Below are 25,481 nucleotides of genomic sequence, written 5' to 3'. Positions count from 1 at the left end.
GTACACTTGTTGTTAACACGAATTGGAACTGAATTGTGTTTGCTTGCTGTGCTACATAGTCGAGGGCTGCGATCAACACCGTGTAGTAGGGCATACGTTAACAGTGTGGAAAAGTAGGCGCTGACCCTTGATGTTGTAAAAGAAACGTGGCTGTTTAGCAACTGCTGTGTTCCGGCAAAGACGTGATGGAGATGATTCAATCAGGTTATTGATAAGAACAATTCTAAAATGGTAATACAAAGCTATGTCTGGAAGAGTCACACTAGATTTGTTAACTTAAGTAGAAAAGTATTTCCAAGCTTTTCTATCACATGCTAGAGGTATCGCTGTGATAATTATAAAGTCTGGCATCAATGCTCTTCTGAAAGGAAATGAATGCCTTGACAATGACACCGATTTAGTCCAAGCTGAGGGTGAAGATGATCAAGGTGATGACGAGGGTGATAGTGCTGATAACGAGGGGGGACCCACCCAGGTTGTTGTCGGTCAGCACCTCCTTGACCTTCTTGGTGATGGCGTAGGTGTCCAGCTCGGAGGACATGGCCACCAGCTCCTGGATGCCGAGCGGCGTGGAGGGCTGGTGCAGCGCCATCAGACCGGGGGTGGCCTTCCCTCCCTCGGGGTGGGGTTGGGCGTGGTGGAGGCACGGGGCCAGCAGCGGCAGCCCCATGGCGTCGGGCTGCTGGTTCTCCTTGCTGCTCTCCAGGGTCAGGCTGACGGGCTCCCCCAGCAGGCTGGGGTGGCTCTCAGCCGGGCTGACGGGGGGAGAGGGCGAGGACTGGGCCAGGGCAGGGCTCTTGTCTGCAGGGTAACAAGTAGAAACACCTTATTTTAAAGATCCCTCTTCATCTAGACGTTGAGCTAGATCATACGTGATAAGGTATTGGCATAAGGCAATATGTTGACAGTTGATATAATCATGTAATCGTTAGATATTACTCAGATTAAACCCTTCTGAATAGACTTTTACTATTTTCCTGTTTTTGTGTTATTGCCGGGAATGTCCTGTTTAAAAGCAATGGACTTTTTTTGGGGATGTGTGTGGAATAAAAGTAGAATTAAATAGCTCACTTACTTATTATATAAATAAAGTGTATTGAATTGTTTAAATGTCAACAATGAGATCTGTGAGATTTTGTTGTTGATGTGGGTGTGCACACTGTAGGGCGTGCTTGGGAATCACAGGCGTGTAGTTTTTTTAGTGTGTTATTTAAAATTTGGGGTGTGGCAGAAACAGAGAAATTATATGGGTGTTGTGCAATTTGAATAAGCCATTGATAGAAACGGTTTGAGAGATTACAACTTAAATCAAACTTCTTCCCTTTGATGTTTTTAAATGTGATTCATAATAAACCATGTTGTGTGATGTTAAATTAAGTGTAATTCTTATTTAGAAAATTATCAAATGTTTGGTTCCATTTGAAAGTATTTCCAAACACCCCTCTTACGCACTAATTGTATGTTGTACCTCCTTGCACTTAAAAATAGTACTTATCAATGTGTAGCATCTTATCCTTGCTATCTTTCATGATTACGGGGAATGGGTTAACCTCGCAATTGTGATGCTGGGCACTTGGTTCTATGGACATCCTTACTGTACCGACAGTGATATATTGTTTCTCTTTCTTCTGACAAATGGACTTAATGTGAGTCGCTTTGGATAAAAGCGTCTGCTAAATGTAAATGTAAAGGTCAATGTAAATGAAGGCGGATGCAGACGGTGGTTCCTACCCTGAGCGTGGCCCTGGCTGGGCAGCTGGGTGAGGCTCTGGCCCAGCTGGTCCAGCAGCCACAGCTGCATGCGGATGAAAGGCTCCCTGCCCTTCTGGGTGAGCTTGCTCCACGGCTTGGGTCGGGACAGCATGTCACTCACACTGCCCTGAGACAGACCCAGGACCTGTTGTGGAAAAAATAAACAATTAGTGTATGGATTTGACTTGGTTGAACCCCATTAAGACCAAAGTACAGTGTCAATTAAACCTAACATTATTGTGTAAATCACTGCAGGATTGATTGTCTCTTTGAAAAAGACACACTATTACTGTCTGTTGTTGAAAGGGAACAGCTCTACTGGCCAAGACTATTGAATACATGTCTAACAAACGACCACTAGATGGCAGCAACGCCCCATAATAATCTAAGGAGCAGTGTAGAGCGTCTTTTGCAGGGCTTTCGCGCAGCTAATTTACATAGATAATCCAATGGTCAATCGCTATTGGCCAATGTTTCAAATGGTTATGAATTGTTACTCAATAAAGTGAACATTATTATTTAAGTATGACAATAAATTGTACAATGGTATTAAAGCTGTTGCTTACTCAAAGATTAAAATATAGCAATTGAAAGATGACACGGTCTATGGTATTCCATTTTAATTTCTACACTAAATGACCACAGAGCACCCCCCTACAGCTCAATGCTGCCAATATATATACACATATATATATATGTATATATATGTTTATGTCAATAGATATCTGAACAAATATGGCACAGCCCAAGTTAATGTCTGTCTGTTTACAAAGGTAATACCGGTTCCTGTTCCTTCTCCATTAGCTTGAAGGTATGACAGGAGGTTTGCTTTTGAATTGATTTATAAAGCAAAAAAAGGAGAAACACAAAAACGGTTTGCAGACCGGATGATGGGCTGACCTTCTCTCCAAAGATCCTCTGGCAGATGCCGTTCTTGGCCAGCTTCTCCTTCACCTGCCGGGTGAGCTCCATGGTGTCCACCTCGCGGTACATGTACATCTCGTACTGCTCCGGGGTCAGCGGCGGCACCGTGGGCTTCAGGGCGCGGGGGATGTACGCCGGGTAGTAGGAGAGGCGCCCGGGGCTGGGGCCCGCCGTCCCGGGGCCCGGGGACTCCCCGCTCACTGAGGCGTCCGACTCCACTTTCACCTCCACGGGCGGCCCCGGCGCCGGCTCCTCCTCCGCCGCCGACACCTCCTCCGCCACGGACACCTCCTCGCTGTGGAGCAGCAGGCCCTCGCCGTTCTCCAGGCGGGGCCACGGCCGGGCCAGGGTGGGGGGCCCGGAGGAGGACGAGGAGGACAGGGACGGGGAGACGGAGGTGAAGGGGTGGGAGCTGCCAGCGCCGCCCACCCCCATCAGCCCCAGGGGCCCGCGCTCCAGGGACCAGTGCTGGTCGAAGTAGCTCCCCGCGTCACCGATCTCCGACTTGACCTTGCGGATGATGTTCTGGACGAAGGCGGCGGGGGACAGCACGCTGAGCGGCGTCTGGGGGCTGCCGATCTGGTTGGCCACGCACAGCGCCACCGAGGTGGCCGCGCCCTCCTCCTGCTTGATGAAGGTGGGGAGCGGCAGGCCCTTTGACCGCTCCGGGGGCCCCAGCCGCTGCTCCCCCGCCTGGGCGCCGGGGCCGGGGCCATTGGCCGGCTCGCGGCCGCAGACCTCCATCTCCAGCAGGGCCTGCTGCTGGGCCTCCATCTCCCGCCGCGCCTGCTCCAGGATGGTCTTGATGGTGTCGTCAGAGTTGCCGCCGGCGCCGTTGCTGCTGCGGCCCGACGAGCTGCCCATGGAGGACTTGTTGTCGCCTGGTTGTGAGGAGAGCCACGCAAAGTCACGTCACCCACGGCAACCACCGCCCTGACTGCTCTCACTTACCACTACCTCTTTCAGTCAACAAAGGAAAATCGTTTTTTACAAACAAAAAATGCAAAAACAAATTCAGAAATACAAGTTCTGAGCTTCCTTTTGCGTGGTTCACCCACCTACGTACTCACCTCCCTTCTGGGACTGGATCTCCTTCTTGGCCTGCTCCAAGATGTTCTTGATGGCGTCGTCTGACCCAGTTTCTGGAGTTCGGATGCGAGGAGTGATACTCCCTGCCACAGAGGGTAAGAGAGAGAGAGAGAGAGAGAGAGAGAGAGAGAGAGAGAGAGAGAGAGAGAGAGAGACAGAGACAGAGAGAGACAGAGAGAGACAGAGAGAGAGTGGGGGGGGTGAGTGGGAAGGTTGATCAGAGAGCAGTTCCAAGGCTTTGCGTTTGACTGCTAGATCAATGGCTGCTTTTGAGAGCGTGCTGTCTGAGGTTGCAGTATACGGGAAGCTAAACGTTCAAAAGCCACAAATCTGGGGAGGAAACAAAGTTTAAAAGCAACACTACAAACGTGGCACATCGCAGAGGCCATGGAAGAAGTTTAGGAGCAAGGAGGAGCGCGCGAGAAGAAGGTTCAAACGCTACTTATTTCCTCGGTATCCTACTGCGCGCGTATACCCGTGAGGGAGCTAACCTATTATTCTCCAATTATTCCCCATCTCTGTAGCGTCTCCACAACAGAACAAACCCTTCCCTCTCCTCCTCTTCCTCCTCCTCCTCACCTCTCTGGCGGACCTGGATGGTCCTGAGCGCCAGGATGTTCTGCTCGTCCGACAGGAACTGCTTCATCTTGATGAAGGGCTCCTTGCCCTTCACCGTCAGCTTCCTCCAGGGCTTTGGCCGCGCCAGGATCTCGCTGACCGAGCCCTGGGACAGGCCCAGCACGTAGTGGCCGAACACCCGCTGCCCGATGTTGTGCTTCAGCAGCTGCTCCTTCACCTGGAAGGCGATCTCCGCCGTGTCCAGCTGGTCCTCGTCGCCCGCCGTGGAGCCGCCGCTCTCCGATTGGTCGCTGGGCAGCCCGGCCTCGGCCCCGCCCCCGGCCCCGCCCCCTGCCCCCCCCGCCCCGGGGGTCCCCCCCTGGCTGCCGGTGGTGGACATGAGCGCAGCCTTGGCGGCGTAGAGCGCGGAGGGGAAGGCCATGAGGCCGCCGCCGCCCTCCTTCTTGAAGTAGGGCGAGAGGAGCTGGCGGTGCAGGACGTGGTCGGCCGACAGGCGGTCGGCGGAGCAGGGCGAGGCCGAGAAGGGCCGGGCCAGGTCATAGGCCGAGGAGGAGCAGGAGCCGTCCTGCGTGGGGGGCCCCGGGCTCCGGGAGGCGTGGCCGTCGGGCTGGAAGCAGGAGGAGGAGCGGGAGCCGGGGCGGCGGCCCGCCTCCCTGCCCGAGTCCTCCGACTGGTCGTCATCTGAGGACACGGAGAAGGGTCAGGGACGGGGGGTGCGTGGGGGTCTCATGAGCAGTCAGAGAAAGAGGGCAGTGGGAGGATCACCCCTGGTCAGCGTGTGACGCAAAACAATAAAGCCAGACATATTATGAAATACTTTCTGAAGCATTCCAGACGGTTTCTAAATAAAGTAGACTAAAAGCATTTTATTCATTAAAATGCCGAGGCTCGATTTTTCAAGTTCAAATTCAGTTCAACAGTTCTTTGAATTGGTGTGAGCCAGTCATGGTGTGAACAAATGGATTTCAGTAGCATTGTAAAGATGCTGATGGTAGTACCAGTGCTGTGCAGAACCCGACCCTTATCCATCAGGTACTTATGAGCTGGAAGAAAGGCCTCTTTGTCCAGCAATATAGCCTCTGCAGCCTTGGCAGAATCCTATACACACACACACAGACACAGACACAGACACAGACACACACACACACACACACACACACACACACACACACACACACACATATAACACAAACAAACACACACACACACACAGATACACACGCACACACAATCACACAACCACACATACACAGAGAAGCCATTACATTTGGGATTAATCAATTATAGTGGCAGTAGATTTCTTACAATGGATGGCGGTCACTAAGGCATTCTGAAGCACTGCTCCAGTTTTTCCTCCCCGACACCCAGGGAACATTAAGAGGAAACAAAAGGGGCTGGTCTGGTTCCCTGGTAGTCTATACCACTGAACAACCACTGTGTGGACAATGAGAGGGAGGGAGGGGAGGGCGAGCAGGGGGGTTTGCATCACATACCTGGGATGTGGAGCCATTTGCAGAGGCAAGCTTCATTACCTTCAGGATACTACAGGAATGAAAGATAGAAAACGAGAGAGGGGGGCGAGCAGACCGGGAGAAAGAGTGAGAGCCAGTATCTGGACCATTTCAGTCAGGCGAGAAGTCCTTTGAAAATGGGGTTCCAAGGAAAGCAAATCTCACCTGAGCTCCGTCTTAATCTCTTCGTAGTCCAACTGGGATTGCAGTCGAGCTTCTAATCTCTGTTATAGAAAGATAAACAGAGAGATCGATCATGTTTTAAGAGACACCACGTGGATGTGAGTAACCTGTCAGGTGTCTTTCACGGCCGTGCACACGCGTGTGCTGCATTGCCGGCCCTCCTCACCTCGATAGCCTTCGTTTTATAGGCCAGCTGGCGCTCCAGCTCCAGGATCTGATTGGCCGACGCCTCGCGGACCTCCTGCAGGGTGAACTGGAGCTGCTGGATGTTGTCCAGCAGACGCAGGACCTCGCAGTCCTTGGCCACCACGGCGGCGGCCAGCTGAGCGGGCGCCGCCTTGCTCTTCTCATCGTGCTGCTGGGGAGGGTCAGAGAGCGTTAAGTACAGTCAGACTGGAGAGAGAGAGAGAGAGAGAGAGAGAGAGAGAGAGAGAGAGAGAGAGAGAGAGAGTGAGAGAGAAGACAGTGGCGGCTCCCTCGGCGTCACAACGGCTCACACTTGAAGAGACACAGAGAAGTTGAGCAGCCGTCATTAGGCAGCGGCTGAGGTGCTAATTTACCCATAATTCATCATTATCGCCGCCGCCGCCACCCGCGTACGCCTGACAAGCCCGAAAGAGATCTGATAATAAGGATGTGAGGTAAAAGCAAGGAGGTGTGTGTGTGTGTGTGTTTGTGTGTGTGTGTGTGTGTGTGTGTGTGTGTGTGTGTGTGTGTGTGTGTGTGTGTGTGTGTGTGTGTGTGTGTGTGTGTGGGTGGGTGTGGGTGCACATGCTACGTACCCCGCTGGCACCCTCTGTTGGCTGGCAGCCCCCCGGGGCCGCGCTGGCTCTCTGGTGCTGGGCCTCAGCCAGCTGTTCCTTCAGCCTCACCACTTCCCTCTGTGCCAGTTCCGCTCTCTGCTCAGGCACACACACACACACACACACACACACACACACACACACACACACACACACACACACACACACACACACACACACACACACACACACACACACACACACACACACACACACACACACACTGTTAGCGATATCGGTGCCCGCTCTGCTGTTCCCTCTTCTCTCAGACGTATTCTAATGCAGGATTAAATACATTGTTTCATTATAATGATAAGTCAGATTCACAACAGATGCCCTCACTTTACGTCGTTTAAAGCCACGTTCAGTCGGCAAGACACAGAATACACAAAACAACAACACAAGAGCAGGTGCTCAGGAGCGCCTACCACCCCGTTCTGCTGAGACGGCCGTTTACTCACACACACACACGCACGCACGCATGCACTCATACACACACACCCGTGCACGCACGCACATGCACGCACACACATGCACACACACACACACAGGCACGCGCACAAGCGCGCCTGCACACACGCACACACACACACACACACACACACCACACACACAGTAACAATACTATTTACCTCGTCTGTCACAGCCGGCCTGCTAATTAATGATTCATTTTGAGAACATTTATCTAGGAGCTGCCGGCAAGAACACAATTATGGGGAAGGAATGTGAGTGAGTGAGAGAAGGAGAGATAGATGTGGAGGTAGAGAGAGAGAGAGAGAGAGAGAGAGAGAGAGAGAGAGAGAGAGAGAGAGAGAGAGAGAGAGAGAGAGAGAGAGAGAGAGAGAGAGAGAGCAGGATGAAGAGTAGGAGCACGAAAGAGGTGTAGTGGGGTCAGGATAAGGAAGTCATCAGGGCAATGATGACCCATGGAACTCTCTGGGCTCCATGGACCCCGCCAATGCTGTCCTTGACTGGGTTGGCTTGGGGTCCTTAGTCTACTGAGGGGGGGAAGGGGGCGAGGGGCATCGACTGAACCTACCTGGTTGGCCTGCTCCAGGTTGGTCATGATGGTGCTCATCTCCTCTGCCCTGCAGACACAAGAGGGATTGGTTGAGCCATTAGGTTAGAGATCCTATCAAAACACGACATGATTATTATTATAAGAGTATAATTTTCATCAATATGCATCCTCATCTTGCGATAATAATTAAAAAAACACAGAGGAAAACAGTGCTTCTCTGATTTCAGGAGCCAACTCGACAGCTGACCAATCCCAGCCTAGGGAACTACTATGAGATCAAACTCCGGCAACTTGCCTTCACACATGATATAACAATAAAACAAAGTCTATTTCACATAGGACAAACAAGATTATTCACCAGGGCTATTTAAAGTTCGATGCTCCCTCTTTCTACACACATGGGATAACATTTTCAAAAGGTAGCGGGGACAAATTAACAAGGCTGCTGCAATTCACTTCAATTATGCACATAGTTTCTGCGTCCGGGGACGGAGAGAAACCCACTTCATTTCATCTCAAAGACTCATCTCTCCTGATCAAATGAACACCAGCCGAAGCGGCGGGCCTCATGTCCTGTAGGCTAGCCTACTTGATCTCGCCTCATCTCGGATTAGGACCGCCTAAAGGATAAAACATAATCCTGAGGCAAACTTCAAATCCTGCTGATCAAAAACCAATGAACCCCCACAGAACATCCAGGAGGGGTTGAATGATCAAGTGCTGTTATTCCTCTGGAACAAACGGCCGTGCTGCCCCACGTGACCCTAAGTCAGGCACCTGACCAGGGGGGGGGGGGGGGCTGGGCCCAGTGGCCATCCATGACGCTCCGAGTGTGGGAAAGACGGCGCTCCTGCTGCCCACGAACAGCAAACAGTAACAGGTGTCAGCGGTGCGTTTTTTTAATGAACGTGCGTAGTGCGGGAGAAATGCTTTGTATTGATTAGCTGCTCGGCTGCTCGGGCCGTGGCAGACAAATAGTCTGTTTTATCAACGCTGAGGAAGCAAGTCAGCACGTGAGGACCAGCTTGTGCGTGCGAGTGCGTGTGTGTGTGTGTGAATGTGTGTGTGTGCATGTGTATGTGTGTGTGTCTGTGTGCGTGTGTCTGTGTCTGTGTGTGTGCGTGTGTCTGTAAGCGTGTGTCCTTGTATTTAAGAGTGTACGTTGGGATGCACTGGTCCTCCCAGTGGCCACTGCATTACCAACTGTCAACAACTGACTGCAGTCCGCCCAGGAATGGACACACACAAACAGATACACACAAACCTTCCCACTCAGACAGACACACACAAATAAAGAAGCAATTCAAACAAACAGACTGAATGGCCAGCCACACAAGTCAACCAGATGGTCTTTTGATACGTTGCTTCACGTAGGGAAAAAAAGGCAGAAAAACCATACAACACAAGCACATGCAATCCAGCAAAATGAATGGTGTTTGGCTTCTTGGAAACATCAGTTCAATTGCGCCATTGGATTAAGGCTGGGAGAAAATCCATTAGCGGTGGCAGTATGTGCTCAGGAGCGCAAGCCAAACAAAAGACTGTTTACTTTGAATGTCTATCGACATCCTTCATACAAGCTCAGATTCATTTCAGCTGCGCGGTGGATACATTGCACACAAAGACCAGGACAAGGTAGAGTGTTTTCTGAAGCAATCTTTAAATGGAGCAATTCTTCTTGAGGGCTGTCAAGGCCCAGCTACCGGTGAGGGCAAACACAGACCTCAAAGTTGATCGACCAGCATTAGCGGCTGAGTCACTCTCGCTCTACCTCATCGACGGCATTCTTCCGTTCCTCACACGACCAGGGCAGAGGGGGATTAAGGACTAGCTTGAAGTGCTGCGATAGTCAAGGCCGCACGAGGCCATGCAGAAGGTGACGGTTATGCTTTATATACACGCTTTAACACTCTAAAGAGAGAGAGAGAGAGAGAGAGAGAGAGAGAGAGAGAGAGAGAGAGAGAGAGAGAGAGATACAGATAGAAGAGAGGAAGAAAGACAGATAGACAGACAGACAGAGAGGGAGAGAGAGATAGACATACAGACAGACAGAGAGGGAGAAAGGGTTACAGAGAGAGACAGATAGACACAGAGAGAGAGAGTGCTTACTTGGTAGTCATTTCCTTGTTGTATTTACACCGCAGGTCCAATAGCTCTGTCTGGGCCATGTTCAGAGCTGGAAGATGAATACAGGAATGTGGTGAGACACATTTTGGGTATAATTTTATCAAAACAGTACTTAATAATTGATGGGTTGAATCAATTTACCAACTCAAAGACCTAAACCTGTTCAATAGATGATCCTCTCTATGTAATGTCAATGAAACTTTCAAAAAACGCACTACAGCATTAGAACATGTCATACAGTGCTATTACCCTTCATATTACAGACTGACTTGCTCTTTACAATATACTTCAGGTTAAAGTAAACAATATAAAATCCCTGTCTAATTCTTCAAATGAATCCCCACTTACATGAGTGCAGAACTTTGATACTCTCCTCTGCCTCAGATAACCTGTCTGTCGGGCGCACCTGTCCGGTCTCCTCCTCGTCCCTGGAAGACAGGAGTCTAGGGTCAGTTACTTCATGTAAACACCACCCTAGCATGGACGATCAGGTTAACCATACAGATGGTGTCTGAACACAAGTGGAGGGCTGCACCCAATGGATCTTCTCCAACTTAGTGAAAGGTTTGATACCACTCTAATTTAGATCGCTCAATGACAGCTGCAATTTTAACTCAAGCCTTATACGAGCATTAACGTCCTGTAATAGGATCATTGGAAGCCAGACCTTAATAACATTGGTTTTATGAAGTTACGTTTGATAAAACTGTGTTTGATTAAACCATGTTATTAAATTGTGCTTTGTAAATAATAACGTTTGACTAAATCATTCTTCGAAAAAACACATTTGATAAAAAACAATGCTTGATTAAGTTGTGTTTGATGAAATCGTGTCATTATAAATCCTGCTCGTTAAAATCAGGGACGATCTTGTTTGATAGAAATCTCCTAACATCTGATCCAATCGGGCTTAATAAAACTGTGTTTGATAAAAATCCCTCTGGAAACACATGTGACTGCTGGAATGAGGTCTGACTCGAGCCAATCCTCTGAGAGGGCCTCACCTATCGGAGGGCTCCTGCCGTGTGTGGTGGGGGGACCCGGGGCCTCCAGGGGGCTGGGTGCTGTTGGGGGTCATGAGGCAGGCTTTCTGGCTGGAATCGGGGGGCTCCCTTGACGGGGCCGGCCTCCAACCCGCGGCCCCCTCCTTCACGGGCTCTGCTGCAGAGAGAGAGGCGAGAGAGAGAGAGTCAGGAAGGAGGAAAGCATGCCGCTTCCACTCTCACCATGAATACCTTCGGGCGAGGGATCACCGCAATTATAAAACGCTCAAAGGCACATATTTATTGGAACCTTTTCGGGGCGGTCAATGATAATGTCTGTAACACTTGTTTCAAGGATGTTTTCCGATAATGAACAAACCTCTTTAGATTTGGGAAATCATTTGGAGAATTTCAATGTGCGATTTTCAACATTTGCCTTCCCAGACTGAGCTGCAGCTGGCAGAGCGAACGATAGCTTATGATCCTGAGAGCCCTCCTTGTTCCCCATGACAACGTCTGAGTGACCCCGTCCGGTGAGCTCACCTGTCCTGTCAAGGCACTCCAGGTGGTTCTTCCAGGGCCCGCCGGTCACCCGCACCAGGGCCTCGCTGGCGGGGCCCCCGCTCTGTAGCTGCTGCAGCCGGTCCTCCAGGGTCTGAGTGGCCTCCAGCACAGGGGCTGGGTCTGGAGCACAAACACACACACGCACACACAGACGCACACACACACACACACACGCGCGTCCACACACACGCGCGTCCACACACACACACACACAAACGTGCACAAACACACACACACACGCGCACACACACACACACACACACACACACACACACACACACACACACACACACACACACACACACACACACACACACACACACACACACACACACACACACACACACACACACACACAAGCGCGTACAACAACACACCCACACAAACGCAAAGATTTGATTATTGAAATATAATGGAAAATATTATTAATCCTAATAGTCCCCAAAGTATAGCCACACACATTTTGTTTTGTTATTTTCAATCACTGAATTTTTTTCATATTTTATTTGAAGTTCTTGTTTGAATATTGGGTTCTACCACCGAGATCTGCACCCGCAAAAAACCAAAGCACCGGAGAGAGCAGAGAAGAGAGTAGTTAAGAGAGTGATGGGGCTTAAAGACACTTAAAAATGTACCCAAGATGAATAATAATCCAGAAAGGATTAATTTCTCCAACCATAAAGAGTCACAGTTATTCCATTTGAATAATAATAATATCTCCAGACTTAACAAGTCAGAAATGCCTGGAATGGCCCAGTCTGTATTAACAGTTTTACCCAACACATGTACGTCAATGAAAGTGTAAAATAAAGTGACATTGATAAAACATTTTTTCTATTTAGCTTATTGCGTCCTCAGTGCTCTCTCACTCTGCGAGAGGATTCGGGGAATCTGACTTTGACAACTGTGGCTGGGTTCAGGAACATCAAAGGTGGTTGGCTCTTATAGGAAAAATACTCTATGCAGAAATAGTTGATCAATCCAGTGGTGCCTTTATGTATCTAGATGCAGCGAGGAAAAACCAGGGACACACTGGCTAGTCTCTCACTCGCACACTCACACAAACACAAACTCCTCTTTGCACAATCTTTCTGTGAGGCACTTAGGGCAACATTGGGCACATTGTTATTTCTTCTTCTTCTTCTTGTCTTCTCTACCATCAGCCGTATCAACCGCATCGGACTGGTCCTCCAAGCCGCTTTAAAGGCTTCCTCCCCCTCGCTCGGGCCCCTCACAGACCGGACCCCTCTAACGACGCGGCGAGCCGCGAGCCGTCGCGTGGCGTCTCCGACACAGACGGCTCCTAATGAGTCCGCTTGCCGCCTGATGAATGGCGGAGCGAGGTGCATGAAAAGGAGGCGGCCGCCAAAATATTCAGACACCACCAAGCGCCAGGCAGACGCACGAGTCCCGAGCACACACCTAATGTACACACCTCGGCAAAGTGAGGAAAACAGGCTGTCTGTGGAAGAGGAGGAGAGGAGGAGGAGGAGGAGGAGGAGGAGGAGAATGAAGTGAGGAGGGAGGGTGCGAAGGAGGAGGAGGAGGAGGAGGAGGAGAATGAAGTGAGGAGGGAGGGTGCGAAGGAGGAGGAGGAGGAGGAGGAGGAGGAGGAGGAGGAGGAGGAGGAGGAGGAGGAGGAGGAGGAGGAGGAGGAGGAGGATGGGGGGGGTTAAGTAAAATAAAAAAAGAAACAAGATTCTTTAGCACAACAGAGAAGCTGTTTTGCAATGCATGCGCGGCAGCTCGGGGCCCATGGGGCCAACTAGGAGGCTGTTTCTCTGCTAACAAGTCTCTGCTGTATCATTTGATCATTTAAATTATTATGCCAGGAATCCTCAGGAGGCGGCTGCGCACTCCACATCACAGGGCTGTTTTTAATCTTCCCCTTCCCTTTCTTCCCTTCCCGAAAAGTTCAACAGCTCAGAGCTCAGAGAGAGAGAGAGAGAGAGAGAGAGAGAGAGAGAGAGAGAGAGAGAGAGAGGAAGAGTGAGCAAGAGAGAGAGGGGGAAAGGAGAGAGAGAGAGAGTGAGAGAGGGAGAGAAGCTGCTCCTGTTGTGTACCTGCCTGCCGAACACCAAAGGAGGTGACTTCTAGTGCCAAAGCTCGGAGAGGAAGGAGGGGGGGGGGGGGGGGGGGCTCAGGGGAGACACCTGACATGGGGGGAGGAGAAGAGAGAAGATGTGGAGTAAACACACACACAACACACACACACACACACACACACACACACACGCACAACACACACACGCACAGCGCAGCCCTTAAAAAGTCGCGAAAAAAAGCCCACAGAAATTGAAAAATTGTGCTTTTGTTGCCCAAACTTTTCTCTTAGCCACTTTCATGCACTCATCTTAAGACTTTGGCGTCCAAGCCCGGTCAGATTGCTCCCTCAGTTCCGGCGCAGACTGATGGGATGTCTTCACAGGGAGTGAGGGAGGACAGACAGTAAACAGCCAGACGCTCACTCAATCAGCAGGCCGTCACTCATAAACTGTTTGTCATAAAGGAAAACTATTGAAATATGCAATTTGGTGAAATACACGGGATATGTTGCAGTCAAGCACACAACCTCAGAAGATAGTACACTGATATCAAATCTGAAAATGTATCCTAAATGGGTCAACTATCTATGACAAAAAATGGCGCATGCATATATATATATATATATATATATATATATATATATATATATATATATATACATATATATACATGCATACTTTTTTTCATGCCAATACATAATTTTTTTTTGCTATTTAATAATTGTCCCTTTCTTTTCCCCAGGCCTGTTTACAGTGGAGCCCTGGTGGAGTTGCGTGGCTGTTGCATCAGTCACAGGGGACAGCACCATTAAGAGCACAACTTCTCCTAAGACAAACAGGATGACTTCAAGTGCTGCTACCACATCGACCCGCTGTCACAAAAATCTCTTTATCAGCCTCTTTTTTCCTCCCCATATATCCTTTACACTTACAGAGGGCGGGGTACAGAACGCGGGCTGATACTCATCAGGGAAGCGCCGCTAATTGATAGAGCTAATGGTGCCGCGCTAGAGAGACGTTTCAGGGTCAGCCTTCGGTAAATCCTCAACATCAGAAATCAAAGAATGTCAAAGAGTAAGAAAAGGAAAAACAGGCCTGGTGGATGTCAAACTAGCTATAATTTGTATTAATTGATTGATAATTGATTCCATCTTAAATTAGTTTTTACTGACAAAGACCTACGAAAAAAGAAATGATACAAAAATAAAAACACAACCATTTCTTTGACAGGCAAAGTGCATTTCTACTTGAACAAAACATCTTATTAATGAATAAAATATTGATTATCAAATTCCCAATTTAAACTTTTTCTGTGATTTATCCTTCAGTCCCTCCCGACCTGTGTTTCTGCGGTCTCAGGACGTGTTAGCGCTAAGGCTACGGTCAGGGCTCCTGCAAACACAGTTCTTAATCATAATGTTTTCTCTCAACCTGCATCTTCCCTTAATTAACAGTAATCCGCTCCCGGGGTCACGATAACAACCGACAGCGCCTCGCCGGACTCATAAATCACCACACATCTTATTACATCATAATATACACACACACACACGCTCGCACATACCGACACACACAAACACACACGTCCGCACGCTCTGCCTGGATCGGAAGCGCTTGAGTATACACGTGAATCATAACGAGGTTGTTGGGGATATTACGGGGTCTTAACACCAGTAGTCATTAGCCCCACACACACCCACACTAACACACACATACACACACAAACCCACATCACACACCCTGGACCACGGCGCTGGCTGGGTGTTGGGTTGCACACTCATCCCCCACACGAGTCGGGGTGTGTTTACTGGCCACGTTGATATTGACTTTCATCACTCTGGCTCAGAGGCGGTGGCAGGGACGGTGTGGCCCGGTGGACCCCACCGAGACCACCAGCGCATATTGCTCAGCTTTTATTCATCCCACTGCAGGGGGGCCGGGGAGCTCGGCCCTTGATCTGGGAGTGTGATGAGGGAGCTTGTTTGTGTGTGCGTCAGTGTGATGGTGTGTGTGGTGGCGGGGGGGGGGCTGTGGAGTTGGTGACGGTCCGGGACAGGGCTGTGTTTGTCTAGGCGGACGAGGTTGCGTGTATACGGCAGGTAGGTAGTGGGGGCGGGGGGGCGGGGGGGGGGGCACCTTGGCCCTGTCAGCGTTCCACGCCGTCATTAGGCAGCGGGGGCCCGGCAGGGTGCAGCGGCGCCGCGGTCTCCCCGGGCCCAGTGTAATTACGCACTGACATAATTAACCCAGCAAGCCCATTAGCCCGGCGCTGGCTGGCTGGAGAGCGAGAGAGAGAGAGAGAGAGAGAGAGAGAGAGAGAGAGAGAGAGAGAGAGAGAGAGAGAGAGAGAGAGAGAGAGACAGCGAGAGAGAGAGAGAGAGAGCAGGGGGAGAGAGAGAGAAAATCCACTATAATTATTTGTTGTGCGCATGTTAATGAGGCCAGCTGTGTTCCCATCATACAAGACGAACAAATTAATTTACAAGGCCGTGCTTCAAGTTTTCGTTTGCCTTTCTTTTTTTTTCGTTCAAAAACACCCCTTGTTGTTATCGTTCCTTCGAGTGGACTTCAAGGTCCACAAACACTCGCGGACTCTGCTGCAACAAACAGAAAGTCTGTTGTAATGTTGCCGTCAAGGACAACAACTGGGTTAACAGTGTCTGTGCTCGTTCCTCACTCTCTGCTGTGGCCGTCTCTTAGAGTATGGAATATGGTGTTATATGCCGTCCGTTTTATGGGATTTGTTTGTGTAAAAAAATCAACTCTTTTTGAGAAACACAGCCATACCTAGGCCTGTTTGGAATGCTTTTTAAACCAACGAACAATTGATATTCAGAGAGCAAACCCCAGTCTCTCGCTCTACCTTGATGTGGAAAAAGGAGAAAAAAACTGCAGAAAGAGACATAAAGAAACAGAGAGAGATATATACTGAGAAGAAAAATGACTGAGGGAAGGGTGTCTTTGATGTGTGGAAAAAAAACTAAGCTGAAATAGAAAGTTTTAACCTGTTCTTGTTTCTGTTTTTTTCCTGTTTCATGCCTTTGTTCCATAGGAACGCGAACGACATCAGTGAGAGCGAGACGTTTCCAAGGTGCTAAACTAAGACCTGAGCGGGAGCACGGCCCCGGTTAAAAGGAACACAGGGGTTGGGAGCCGGGGTCGGGGGTTACACAAGTTGGCCTTCATTTGGAGTCACATAACAACAACACAAAGTAGCAAGTCTTTGTCACTTTGCTTCTGATAATGGCGTGTCCCAATGTGTGTGTGTTTGCCTGCGTGCCTTGACGAAGACACGCACACACAAGCAGACACGCACACAAACACACACACACAACCACCTATTCCAGCAGATTATCTTCCCCTCCTTTAAGATCTCTCTCTCTCCCTCCAGGCCCTCTTTGGCTTCTCCACAGGGATTGGTTGAGCAGGCCCAGCTCTTTTATGAACATAATGCATTATTAACCACCTCAAACATCTCCTGGTCCTTTGTTTATTATTGCTCTTATTAATCACTTGTGACTAAACTGGGGCCCTTCGAGAGACAGCCTTCCTTCTGTGTCAGAAGGGAGGCTCGTTCACACACACAGACACACACACACACACACACATACAGTCACACGCACACAAACACACAGGCACACACACACACACACACACACACAGGCACACAGGCACACACACAAACGTAGCGATGCGCTCAATGCTACGTTGGCTCCTCTGGGATTGTATAGTCACCAAACATTGCCTCACAGGCCTCTCTCTTTGGTGGAAGAAAATTCTTATCCAAGGACGATGAGAACCATGAAAACAACCGCAAAAATGCTTTTCACTGTTGTTGATTCTATTTTTTATCATCTTCTATTTTCCAGTGAGGGATTGAGTTAGTAAGTAAGGTAGCAAATTAATGTGCGGCCTCATAGCTACAACTCCATACACGGACACTTATGTTGTTTTAGTGCCTGCCAGTCTGTGCCTTGCTCCGAGAAGGCTGCAGTAACTACTAGTCACCACTAGTGAGTGCTGTTGCTGGCGAGATGAAATGTGGCACAGACTCGACTCAAGAAACTGCCAAAGCCCCTGCGTCTACACAAACACAAGGACACGAACATAGACACACCTAGACGTGCACTTAGACACGTATGCACACACACACACACACACACACACACACACACACACACACACACACACACACACACACACACACACACACACACACACACACACACACACACACACACACACAGAAAAAAGATTCTTCAGATCAGCATCCTCACACACTCCCCCAACACAGATGAAAGGAAGAGCATTCTGGAGGAGCGCAGCGTCTGAGATGTGGGGTGGATCCTGGGGGATGTGTGTGTGTGCATGTGTGTGTGTGTGTGCACCTGCATGTGTGCTTAGAGGAAAAGCAAACACCTGGAGCATCAGTCTCAGGGCGTCGCTCCCGGCGACAGGGGCCTCGCTCACTCTCAAAGAGACGGTAACAAACGCCAGCGTTCAAACGCTTCCCTCACACAGAGTCAGGCACACACCCACACACACACTCACAGAGTCAGGCGCACGCCCACACACACTCACAGACGCAGGCGCACGCCCACACACACTCAAGTACCACACACGCCAACACACACACAGACACACACACACACACACACACACACACACACACACACACACACACACACACACACACACACACACACACACACACACACACACACACACACACACACACACAAGTCTACCATATACAGAAACACAAATGCACACACTGCTAAACACACACACACACACACACACACTCCCAGATACAGCTACGTACGCGCCGGGGGAGAGCCAGGTGAGGAGGAGAGGAACAAAGGCAGAGGAAGTGAGGTGTGCTGCTTATTTTAAGGGGAAAGGCTGAAAGAGTCAAGCAGGATGTGGTGCTGCCATGTTGCTTCCTGTCTTTTCTGAAGCCACGACCTTTCAGAGGTGAGCAGACTTCTAGACGGCTCTTAGAGGGGGGATGGTTATCCAGGGCTGCTTTTGATCACAGCTTTGATTGTGTTGTTTTTTGGTATCATTTTTGCGGAACATAAGATACATTATTTTGTTCCACAAGCCGAATGACAAAGAGTGTATTGATAATAAACACACGTCTGAAATTATGTGTCAGCATGTATGCTATATGTTTATATTTTTGAAAACATTTTCGTTTTCATTCACTCTTTTTAAGCACTGTTTTGCCATATAATGCAATGTGAATGAGGTGAAAAACAACGCAACCCTTAAAGCAGACTACTGCCACCAGAGTGACTCATCAACATGAAGGTGAGTTTACAGACAGTCATCAGGGCTAACAAGTCATCAGGGCTCACGAGTTAGGAGCCCTGATGTTTAAACAAAGTACAATATGCCTTTAATGAACAACGGATACTACAGGTAGTGTGATCATATTTGAATGAAAGTTGGATACAATGGGTCATGTGACTATATTTAAATGAATGGCTGGATACGACGGGTCACCTGATCGTATGTTAATGATCATTGGCTAGGAAAGGTCATGTGACCATATGTTAATGACGCTGGATACAAGGGGTCACATAGGAACCCTCTGATTGGATTGATTGGGCTTCAGTGTCAATTTAAAAGGGCATTCAACCAGACACACACACACACACACACACACACACACACACACACACACACACACACACACACACACACACACACACACACACACACACACACACACACACACACACACACACACACACACAGCCTTTTCAAAATAAAATGATAGGAGGGGAAAATGTCCTGCAATGAATAGTAATAAGTGCATTAAGATTAACGAGCACAGTGTGTAAAGAATAATTGCATCTGTCAAAAGATTAAAAATACATGAGCTGTGGCATTGGGGAAGGGTTAAGGCATGTGTGTGTGAATGTGTGTGTGTGTGTATGTGTGCACGCGCGCGTGTGTGTGTGTTTTGGTGTATGTGTGTGCCTGTGTATGCGTATATGTCTACGGGTACGTGGTTGTAGGAGGTGTGTGCGTGTGTGTATTTGTAGGTGGTGTGTGGGTGGGTGAACAAAGTTGGGGCCGCAGCCAAATGACTGTCCTCCAGCTACCTGGACTAATCCATCCTTACAAAAGAGCATGGGAGGGGTGACCTTGGACCGAGTACAGAGACAAACAGGCCCAGAATACAGTTCACATTAACTACCTCCCCCCCCCCCCCCCAGATAGACACAGCCAGCTGGTGTTCTGATTGGTTGACTAAAGAAGGCGGGAAACAGGGAGCTCTCCAGTTAGGAGAACATTGAGTATGTCACGGCTGTAAGGCTGCATTCAGACCCCATCAGGGGCTGGGATGAAAACCCCGGTTCAGGAGTGGTGGCTGAGGTGGTGGGGGTGCGGGAGAAAGATGCAGCCTTCAGCGAAACGTTGAAAAAGCTTCAACCTTTAAAAGTAACGCTACAACGTACTGCGGGAGCCAATAACACAGGCCGGCGATCGGACTGAAAGACAAGGGAAGAAGAACCTTGTTTACATGTAACGTTAGCATCCTAGCTTAGTGACACGCCGCTAAAGGGACACACCATTTAATGCTGCATCATCGGGGTTGTTCTGAACGCAGCCTAAGGCGCAAAGATTTATTCACCCCAAAGATTGTTTTAGTTCTTGCAAAAAAGTACAGACAAATGAACATCTATTCCAGGATCAGTTTTAGCTAAATTAAAATTTGCTTGTGATGTACAGTGTATCAGAGCGAGTGTTTAAGGTTGAATTAATGCCTAGAAACATCTCAATCTCGGTCAACTATCTTTCATAAGTACGGCTGCAGTCAACCAGATAAAATCTTGGTCGGCTGAAATTCAACAAACACTACGGCCCCAAACGATTGGTCCGAATTATAAAAGAAATAAAAAATTATAGAATAACTCTGCATGTAATCTCTATTTTAACTTAATCGGTCTCTCTGAATTCTACTCTACCTGCTGGCCTAAATATCAACTAGGTGCTGTTTGGAGAAGGACAGTGTGTTTCAGATCCACCTGGACCAGGTCTGACCTGAGTCCAACTGGGTTCAGCAGAGGTACAGTGTAAAGTGGGTCGCACACCGGACGAGCCACGGAGCGCGGCGTCGGCCAGCACACAGACACAACCCACGTCGGGAGACTCCTCTTGACGTCTGGTTCTGTGTTTGATATAATGGGTCCCCATTTGGATGGCACCAATTCTGATATGTTCACACTCGACGCATATCGGGCGTTTAACACAAACGTTGAGGGAGAACCGCAGACAACATGATACAAGTATAACTTATGCATATGCCTACATACTTTTACTGACTTTACACTTGACATACTTTTTTGTCTTCCTTTTTAACCAAATGCTGTCAGACAGATGACTTCTTTGGTATAAATTACTTTGGAGCTGATTAAATATTTATATAAAAGTTATATATGAGTATGATTTATATATCACTAGCAGTCTTCTTTAAATTGAGTTCAAAGTTGAGAAACCGGGGGTGTTTTTGCCTCCTGTCCTCTAAGCGTTATAGTCTATCAAACATATGATTATTAAAACAGAAACGACGGAGCCTCCAATATTATTTGTATTCATAAATAATGTTATTTCTAACACAATATATACTATCACTCAAAAATAAAACACATTGGTCTGAAAATGTCAGCAGTGCTTGTCCGATCAATGAGACTCCGGCCGAACAAGTACAACAAACCAAAAACATATACCAACCGACCACAACTCGACGTCCCTAAACATCAGGCCAAGTGACTGATATCAGGTGTGCCACGATGTGTTGTTGTAAGTGCACATTGGAGCTTTGAAAGAAATAAGACATTTGTTTAAGCCCTCAGAACCAAACAAACTCTCCTTGCTTGTTCTCTGCTGAGAAGTATCATTGGTTGAGTTTATTTGCACACCTATGCATAGGCTAATGGCCGCCTCTTTATAAGTCTATGTTCAGAGGAGGTATGGTTTGGGTAATCAAACTGAACACTTCATTTTCAAAGACAGCTGCATATTATCAAGGAAAACTCCAAAGTATGTAAATCAATGTGTGTGTGTGTGTGTGTGTGTGTGTGTGTGTGTGTGTGTGTGTGTGTGTGTGTGTGTGTGTGTGTGTGTGTGTGTGTGTGTGTGTGTGTGTGTGTGTGTGTGTGTGTGCGTGTGTGTGTGTGTGTGTGTGCAACAAATGCAGTGGGAGGACTTGAAGAAAACTGAAAGAAAATGGAGACCTTTAAAAGTCAGTTGGTGTGTGACGCGGGGACTTTTATCTGGTATTCATTGAATCTGTAAACAGCATCCTCTGCTCCTGCCTGAGTGTTCCTCTGATCTAGACGGAGATTGGGGAGCGCTTCTTTTCCCTTTCCCCTTCTCCTTTTTTTTCCTCCGCTGTGTTCTCATCTATTGCAACAAAGAGTAATACCGTGCCAAATGACATCAAGATAAACACACTACACTTCTTTTCCCTCTCCTAACTTATTCAACCTCTTCTTTTTCTTGCTCCTCTCTTCTCTGTTTGTCACTACCCCTGCTGGCCTCATCAGGGGCCCCACGGCACGCCACACTGAAGCTGTTGGGAATGTTCTGGATTTTAATTGGCCCTCTACAATCAGCACCCGAGGCCCCCCACAAGGACCGGCTCCGTTCCGCAGCCAGGCTACATACTCGGCCACGTTTTGAAGTGGCCCTCAAACACAGTTTTTTTTTGGAATCTGCTGGGTGCCCTCAGAGACAGATGAGGAATCTGGGGGCCACCAGGGTGTGAAGATGGGGGGGGGGGGGGGGTGATGTGACTGACTCTGATCTGTGAGTCTTTGCACTACATTTCTGTGGTGAGAAACTATAAAAAGTATATATTACTTTTCCAGGACTTGCCTTGTGCAGCTTATCATGCGTTAGTATCTGATTAGCGTCTGTGTGTACTTGTGTGGGGGGTGTGTGTGTGTGTGTGTGTGTGTGTGTGTGTGTGTGTGCGAGGTGCGTGCGTGCGTGTGCATGCGTTTGTGGTTCCGTCTAGGAGTTACTTGGGTGTCTATACGTGAGTATAGGATATATCCGTGATGCATGTGTGTTTCTGTTTGCATCTTTCGAAAACCGCTATTGTACCTCCACACTCTCCATGAACAATCTATTTGTCTCTAATAGCCCAGTTATGTCAGCATGGCAACGTATCTTCATACCTGTGTTTGTGTGTGTACGTGTGTGTGTGTGTGTGTGTGTGTGTGTGTGTGTGTGTGTGCGTGCGTGTGTGGTGTGTGTGTGTGTGTGTGTGTGTGTGTGTGTGTGTGTGTACGTGCGTGTGTGTGTGTGTGTGTGTGTGTGTGTGTGTGTGTGTGTGTGTGTGTGTGTGTGTGTGTGTGTGTGTGTGTGTGTGTGTGTGCGTGTGTGTGTGTGTCTTCCGCTCGGTGAGTGTGATGGCGGTGTGGGACTCACCTGGCGCTTCGATGAGCTGTTTGTAGATTCCCAGGAATGCCGACTCTGCCTCCTTGCTCCGCTTGTTCAGAGCAACAACCTGCAGGGGAGAAAATGCTATTAAGGTACATGCAACAGACACAGCACGCACCTGACTCACAATCCACACAACACATCCTCGCCTTGTACACACTGGGCGCATGCTTTGATCAGACCCCTTGAGAGGACTTTCAGCAGCAGCCTGAGCTCAGATCTCCAGCACAAACCCAGTGCAAAAAAAACGTAAAACAACAACAACGCTACAAACAACAGAGGTTTTTAAAAGAACAGTATCAGGGAAGAAGTTGATTAATTCTGATCAAATCAAGGAAATGTGTGAGAGATACAATGAATACATAACATGATGCCGGTGGTTTCCCCAGAATGAGCCTCTGTGCTTTCTAAACAAGCAGAACAAAAGACAAGGCACTAAGCTTTGGCGGTTACTCAGGAGCCTACAACCTTCCACACGGAGGGTTCCCTTAGATTGGATCCTCACTCTTTACCGAAGCGGTGCCATTCAGTAGGACGGGGAAGGAGGAGGGAATGCACTGAGGCAGTACTGAGGAAGGGTGGTGGCGCTGTGCTATTTTCGTGAAAACTTTATTTATAATCTTTCCGTATACAATAATGGGACGGTTACATGGAGGACTAATGAGTAAAATGTGAGAACCTGAACGCAAACACAAAACCCTCAGGGTCCTATGACAAAGAATCGGATAAAACACAAAAACACAAAGTCCCGTAGCAGCCTTATTGGACTTTTTGTGGCGGGCGGCGTTGACTACTTCTAACCGGGCGACAAACCCTTCTTGTCGTTGTTATTCTACATCGCTAAACCAGAATGGATTTAATTCAACAGCAGGCAGCTTCAAAGAGGCCCACAGCGCCAACGACACCTCGCACTCACTGTAGGTAGCAGGAGCGACGACGGAGAGAGGCGGCAGACACAAGCACTGCGGAGCCACTGCCTTTCATCCTGCCTCACCGGAGAGAGACTTTGCGGTTCGGGTTTTCGGGACGTTGTTTTGTGGTTTGTTTTTTTGCTGGGAGGTGACATTTGGCCTGTTGAAAGGCAGGTGTCGTGCTGACAGGCGGGGGCTGCGTCGGCGGCGCCAGGCCCTCGGCGATTGGCTGTACCCTGGCTCCGCGGGGGCCCGGCAAACCAATTAACAGTTCATCAGGAGGCACAAAAGAAAGCAAATTAGGCGCCACCTGCCCTTGCCCACCCCCACCCTGGAGACAGGGCCTGCACCAGTGGATATGTGGGTTACCACACCCCTGAAATCACATGTTTGCATGTCACCGGGACGCGAGCGAGCAAGCGAGCGAGCGAGCGATGGATCCCCCCCCTCCCTCGTTGTTATCTTGTCCAAATGACCTCTCCGGTTACAAATGTCTGCTGTGATCGTCCGCTGTGCGCAGGTTACCGGTGCTGTGGCGTCACGTAGAAGGCTGCTCTGTCAAGGAGCCAGCGAGTAAACGATGAACACCGGCTCCACCACGGAGAGGCCGGGCACATCCACCGCAGCTCGGTTGGAGGGAGAGTGCGATGTTAAACAGTGTCAGGAATAAGTCGCGCTGTGCATGGGCGGTGACGGACGGACACCAGGGCAAACAGACACGCACGCTGACACACACACACACGCTCAAAGACAAATGCACACGCACACACATAAACAAACACAGGCGCGCACACACACACACACACATAAACATACACACACACACACACACACACACACACACACACACACACACACACACACACACACACACATACACACACACACACAGACAGATCGACGCACACACACATACACACACACACACACAAACAAACACACAAACGCACGCACAAACACATGCATACACAAACACACACATGCACAAACACACACACCCCTCCCTCCCACTTGGAACAGCTCAAAGGAGTTCATGGAAAATGGAAAAGGCTAGAGGCCAATCAATACAGATGCAATAGTCTGCAGCTCTCAGCCGGCTGCTGGCTTCTCTAGACTGCTGTTTGGCTATGTGCCCCCTCCCCACCTCCCCTTCTCCCTGCCTCCCCCCTGCTCCTTCCAGGACATGACGCCAGAGACGGCTTGTTAGATAGCCACTCAAACAGAACCCCCCCCCCCACCCCCCCTCCCCCTCCCCCCACCTGCCCCACCCCTTCTCCCCAATTCTGTTGAAAGGGTTTAGTATAAATAAGAAGGTTATTGCCTATAATATCATTGCCAGATAATCTCTGGAGGAACGCATAAGGAGAACCTCAGCAAACGCTTGACTCTGTGCCCTTCCCTCGGAACATCACTGTTCTTTCTCTCGTTCTGTATTCCTCTTTTATTTCCTGGCTGATAAAACTCTTTAGATACCTTGCAGATGGCAGTATCGATAAGCTCACAGACCTTCGATCTCCCCGCCAG

The 25,481-nt window shown here is 49.0% G+C and overlaps 1 protein-coding gene across 1 annotated transcript in view; it reads right to left on the bottom strand.

The window, feature by feature from the left end:
- The window catches only part of cux2b (cut-like homeobox 2b), a 38,882-nt gene that overhangs the window by 3,129 nt on the left and 10,272 nt on the right, over positions 1–25,481 (bottom strand). The window contains exons 4-19 of the mRNA XM_056593288.1: positions 23,035–23,113; positions 11,516–11,656; positions 10,994–11,150; positions 10,338–10,417; positions 9,972–10,038; positions 7,881–7,929; positions 6,821–6,937; positions 6,205–6,396; positions 6,021–6,079; positions 5,838–5,886; positions 5,343–5,442; positions 4,345–5,025; positions 3,747–3,848; positions 2,653–3,557; positions 1,732–1,897; positions 472–801 (exon numbers count right to left, since the gene is read on the bottom strand). Of these exons, the coding sequence (XP_056449263.1) occupies positions 472–801; positions 1,732–1,897; positions 2,653–3,557; positions 3,747–3,848; positions 4,345–5,025; positions 5,343–5,442; positions 5,838–5,886; positions 6,021–6,079; positions 6,205–6,396; positions 6,821–6,937; positions 7,881–7,929; positions 9,972–10,038; positions 10,338–10,417; positions 10,994–11,150; positions 11,516–11,656; positions 23,035–23,113 (3,274 nt within the window). The remainder of the gene's footprint in view (positions 1–471; positions 802–1,731; positions 1,898–2,652; positions 3,558–3,746; positions 3,849–4,344; positions 5,026–5,342; positions 5,443–5,837; positions 5,887–6,020; positions 6,080–6,204; positions 6,397–6,820; positions 6,938–7,880; positions 7,930–9,971; positions 10,039–10,337; positions 10,418–10,993; positions 11,151–11,515; positions 11,657–23,034; positions 23,114–25,481) is intronic.

Source organism: Gadus chalcogrammus, chromosome 6, assembly GCF_026213295.1.
Source record: "Gadus chalcogrammus isolate NIFS_2021 chromosome 6, NIFS_Gcha_1.0, whole genome shotgun sequence".
Taxonomy (NCBI): Eukaryota; Metazoa; Chordata; class Actinopteri; order Gadiformes; family Gadidae; genus Gadus; species Gadus chalcogrammus.
Note: the sequence above shows the minus strand (reverse complement) of the source record. Positions and strands in the feature narration are given on the sequence as shown.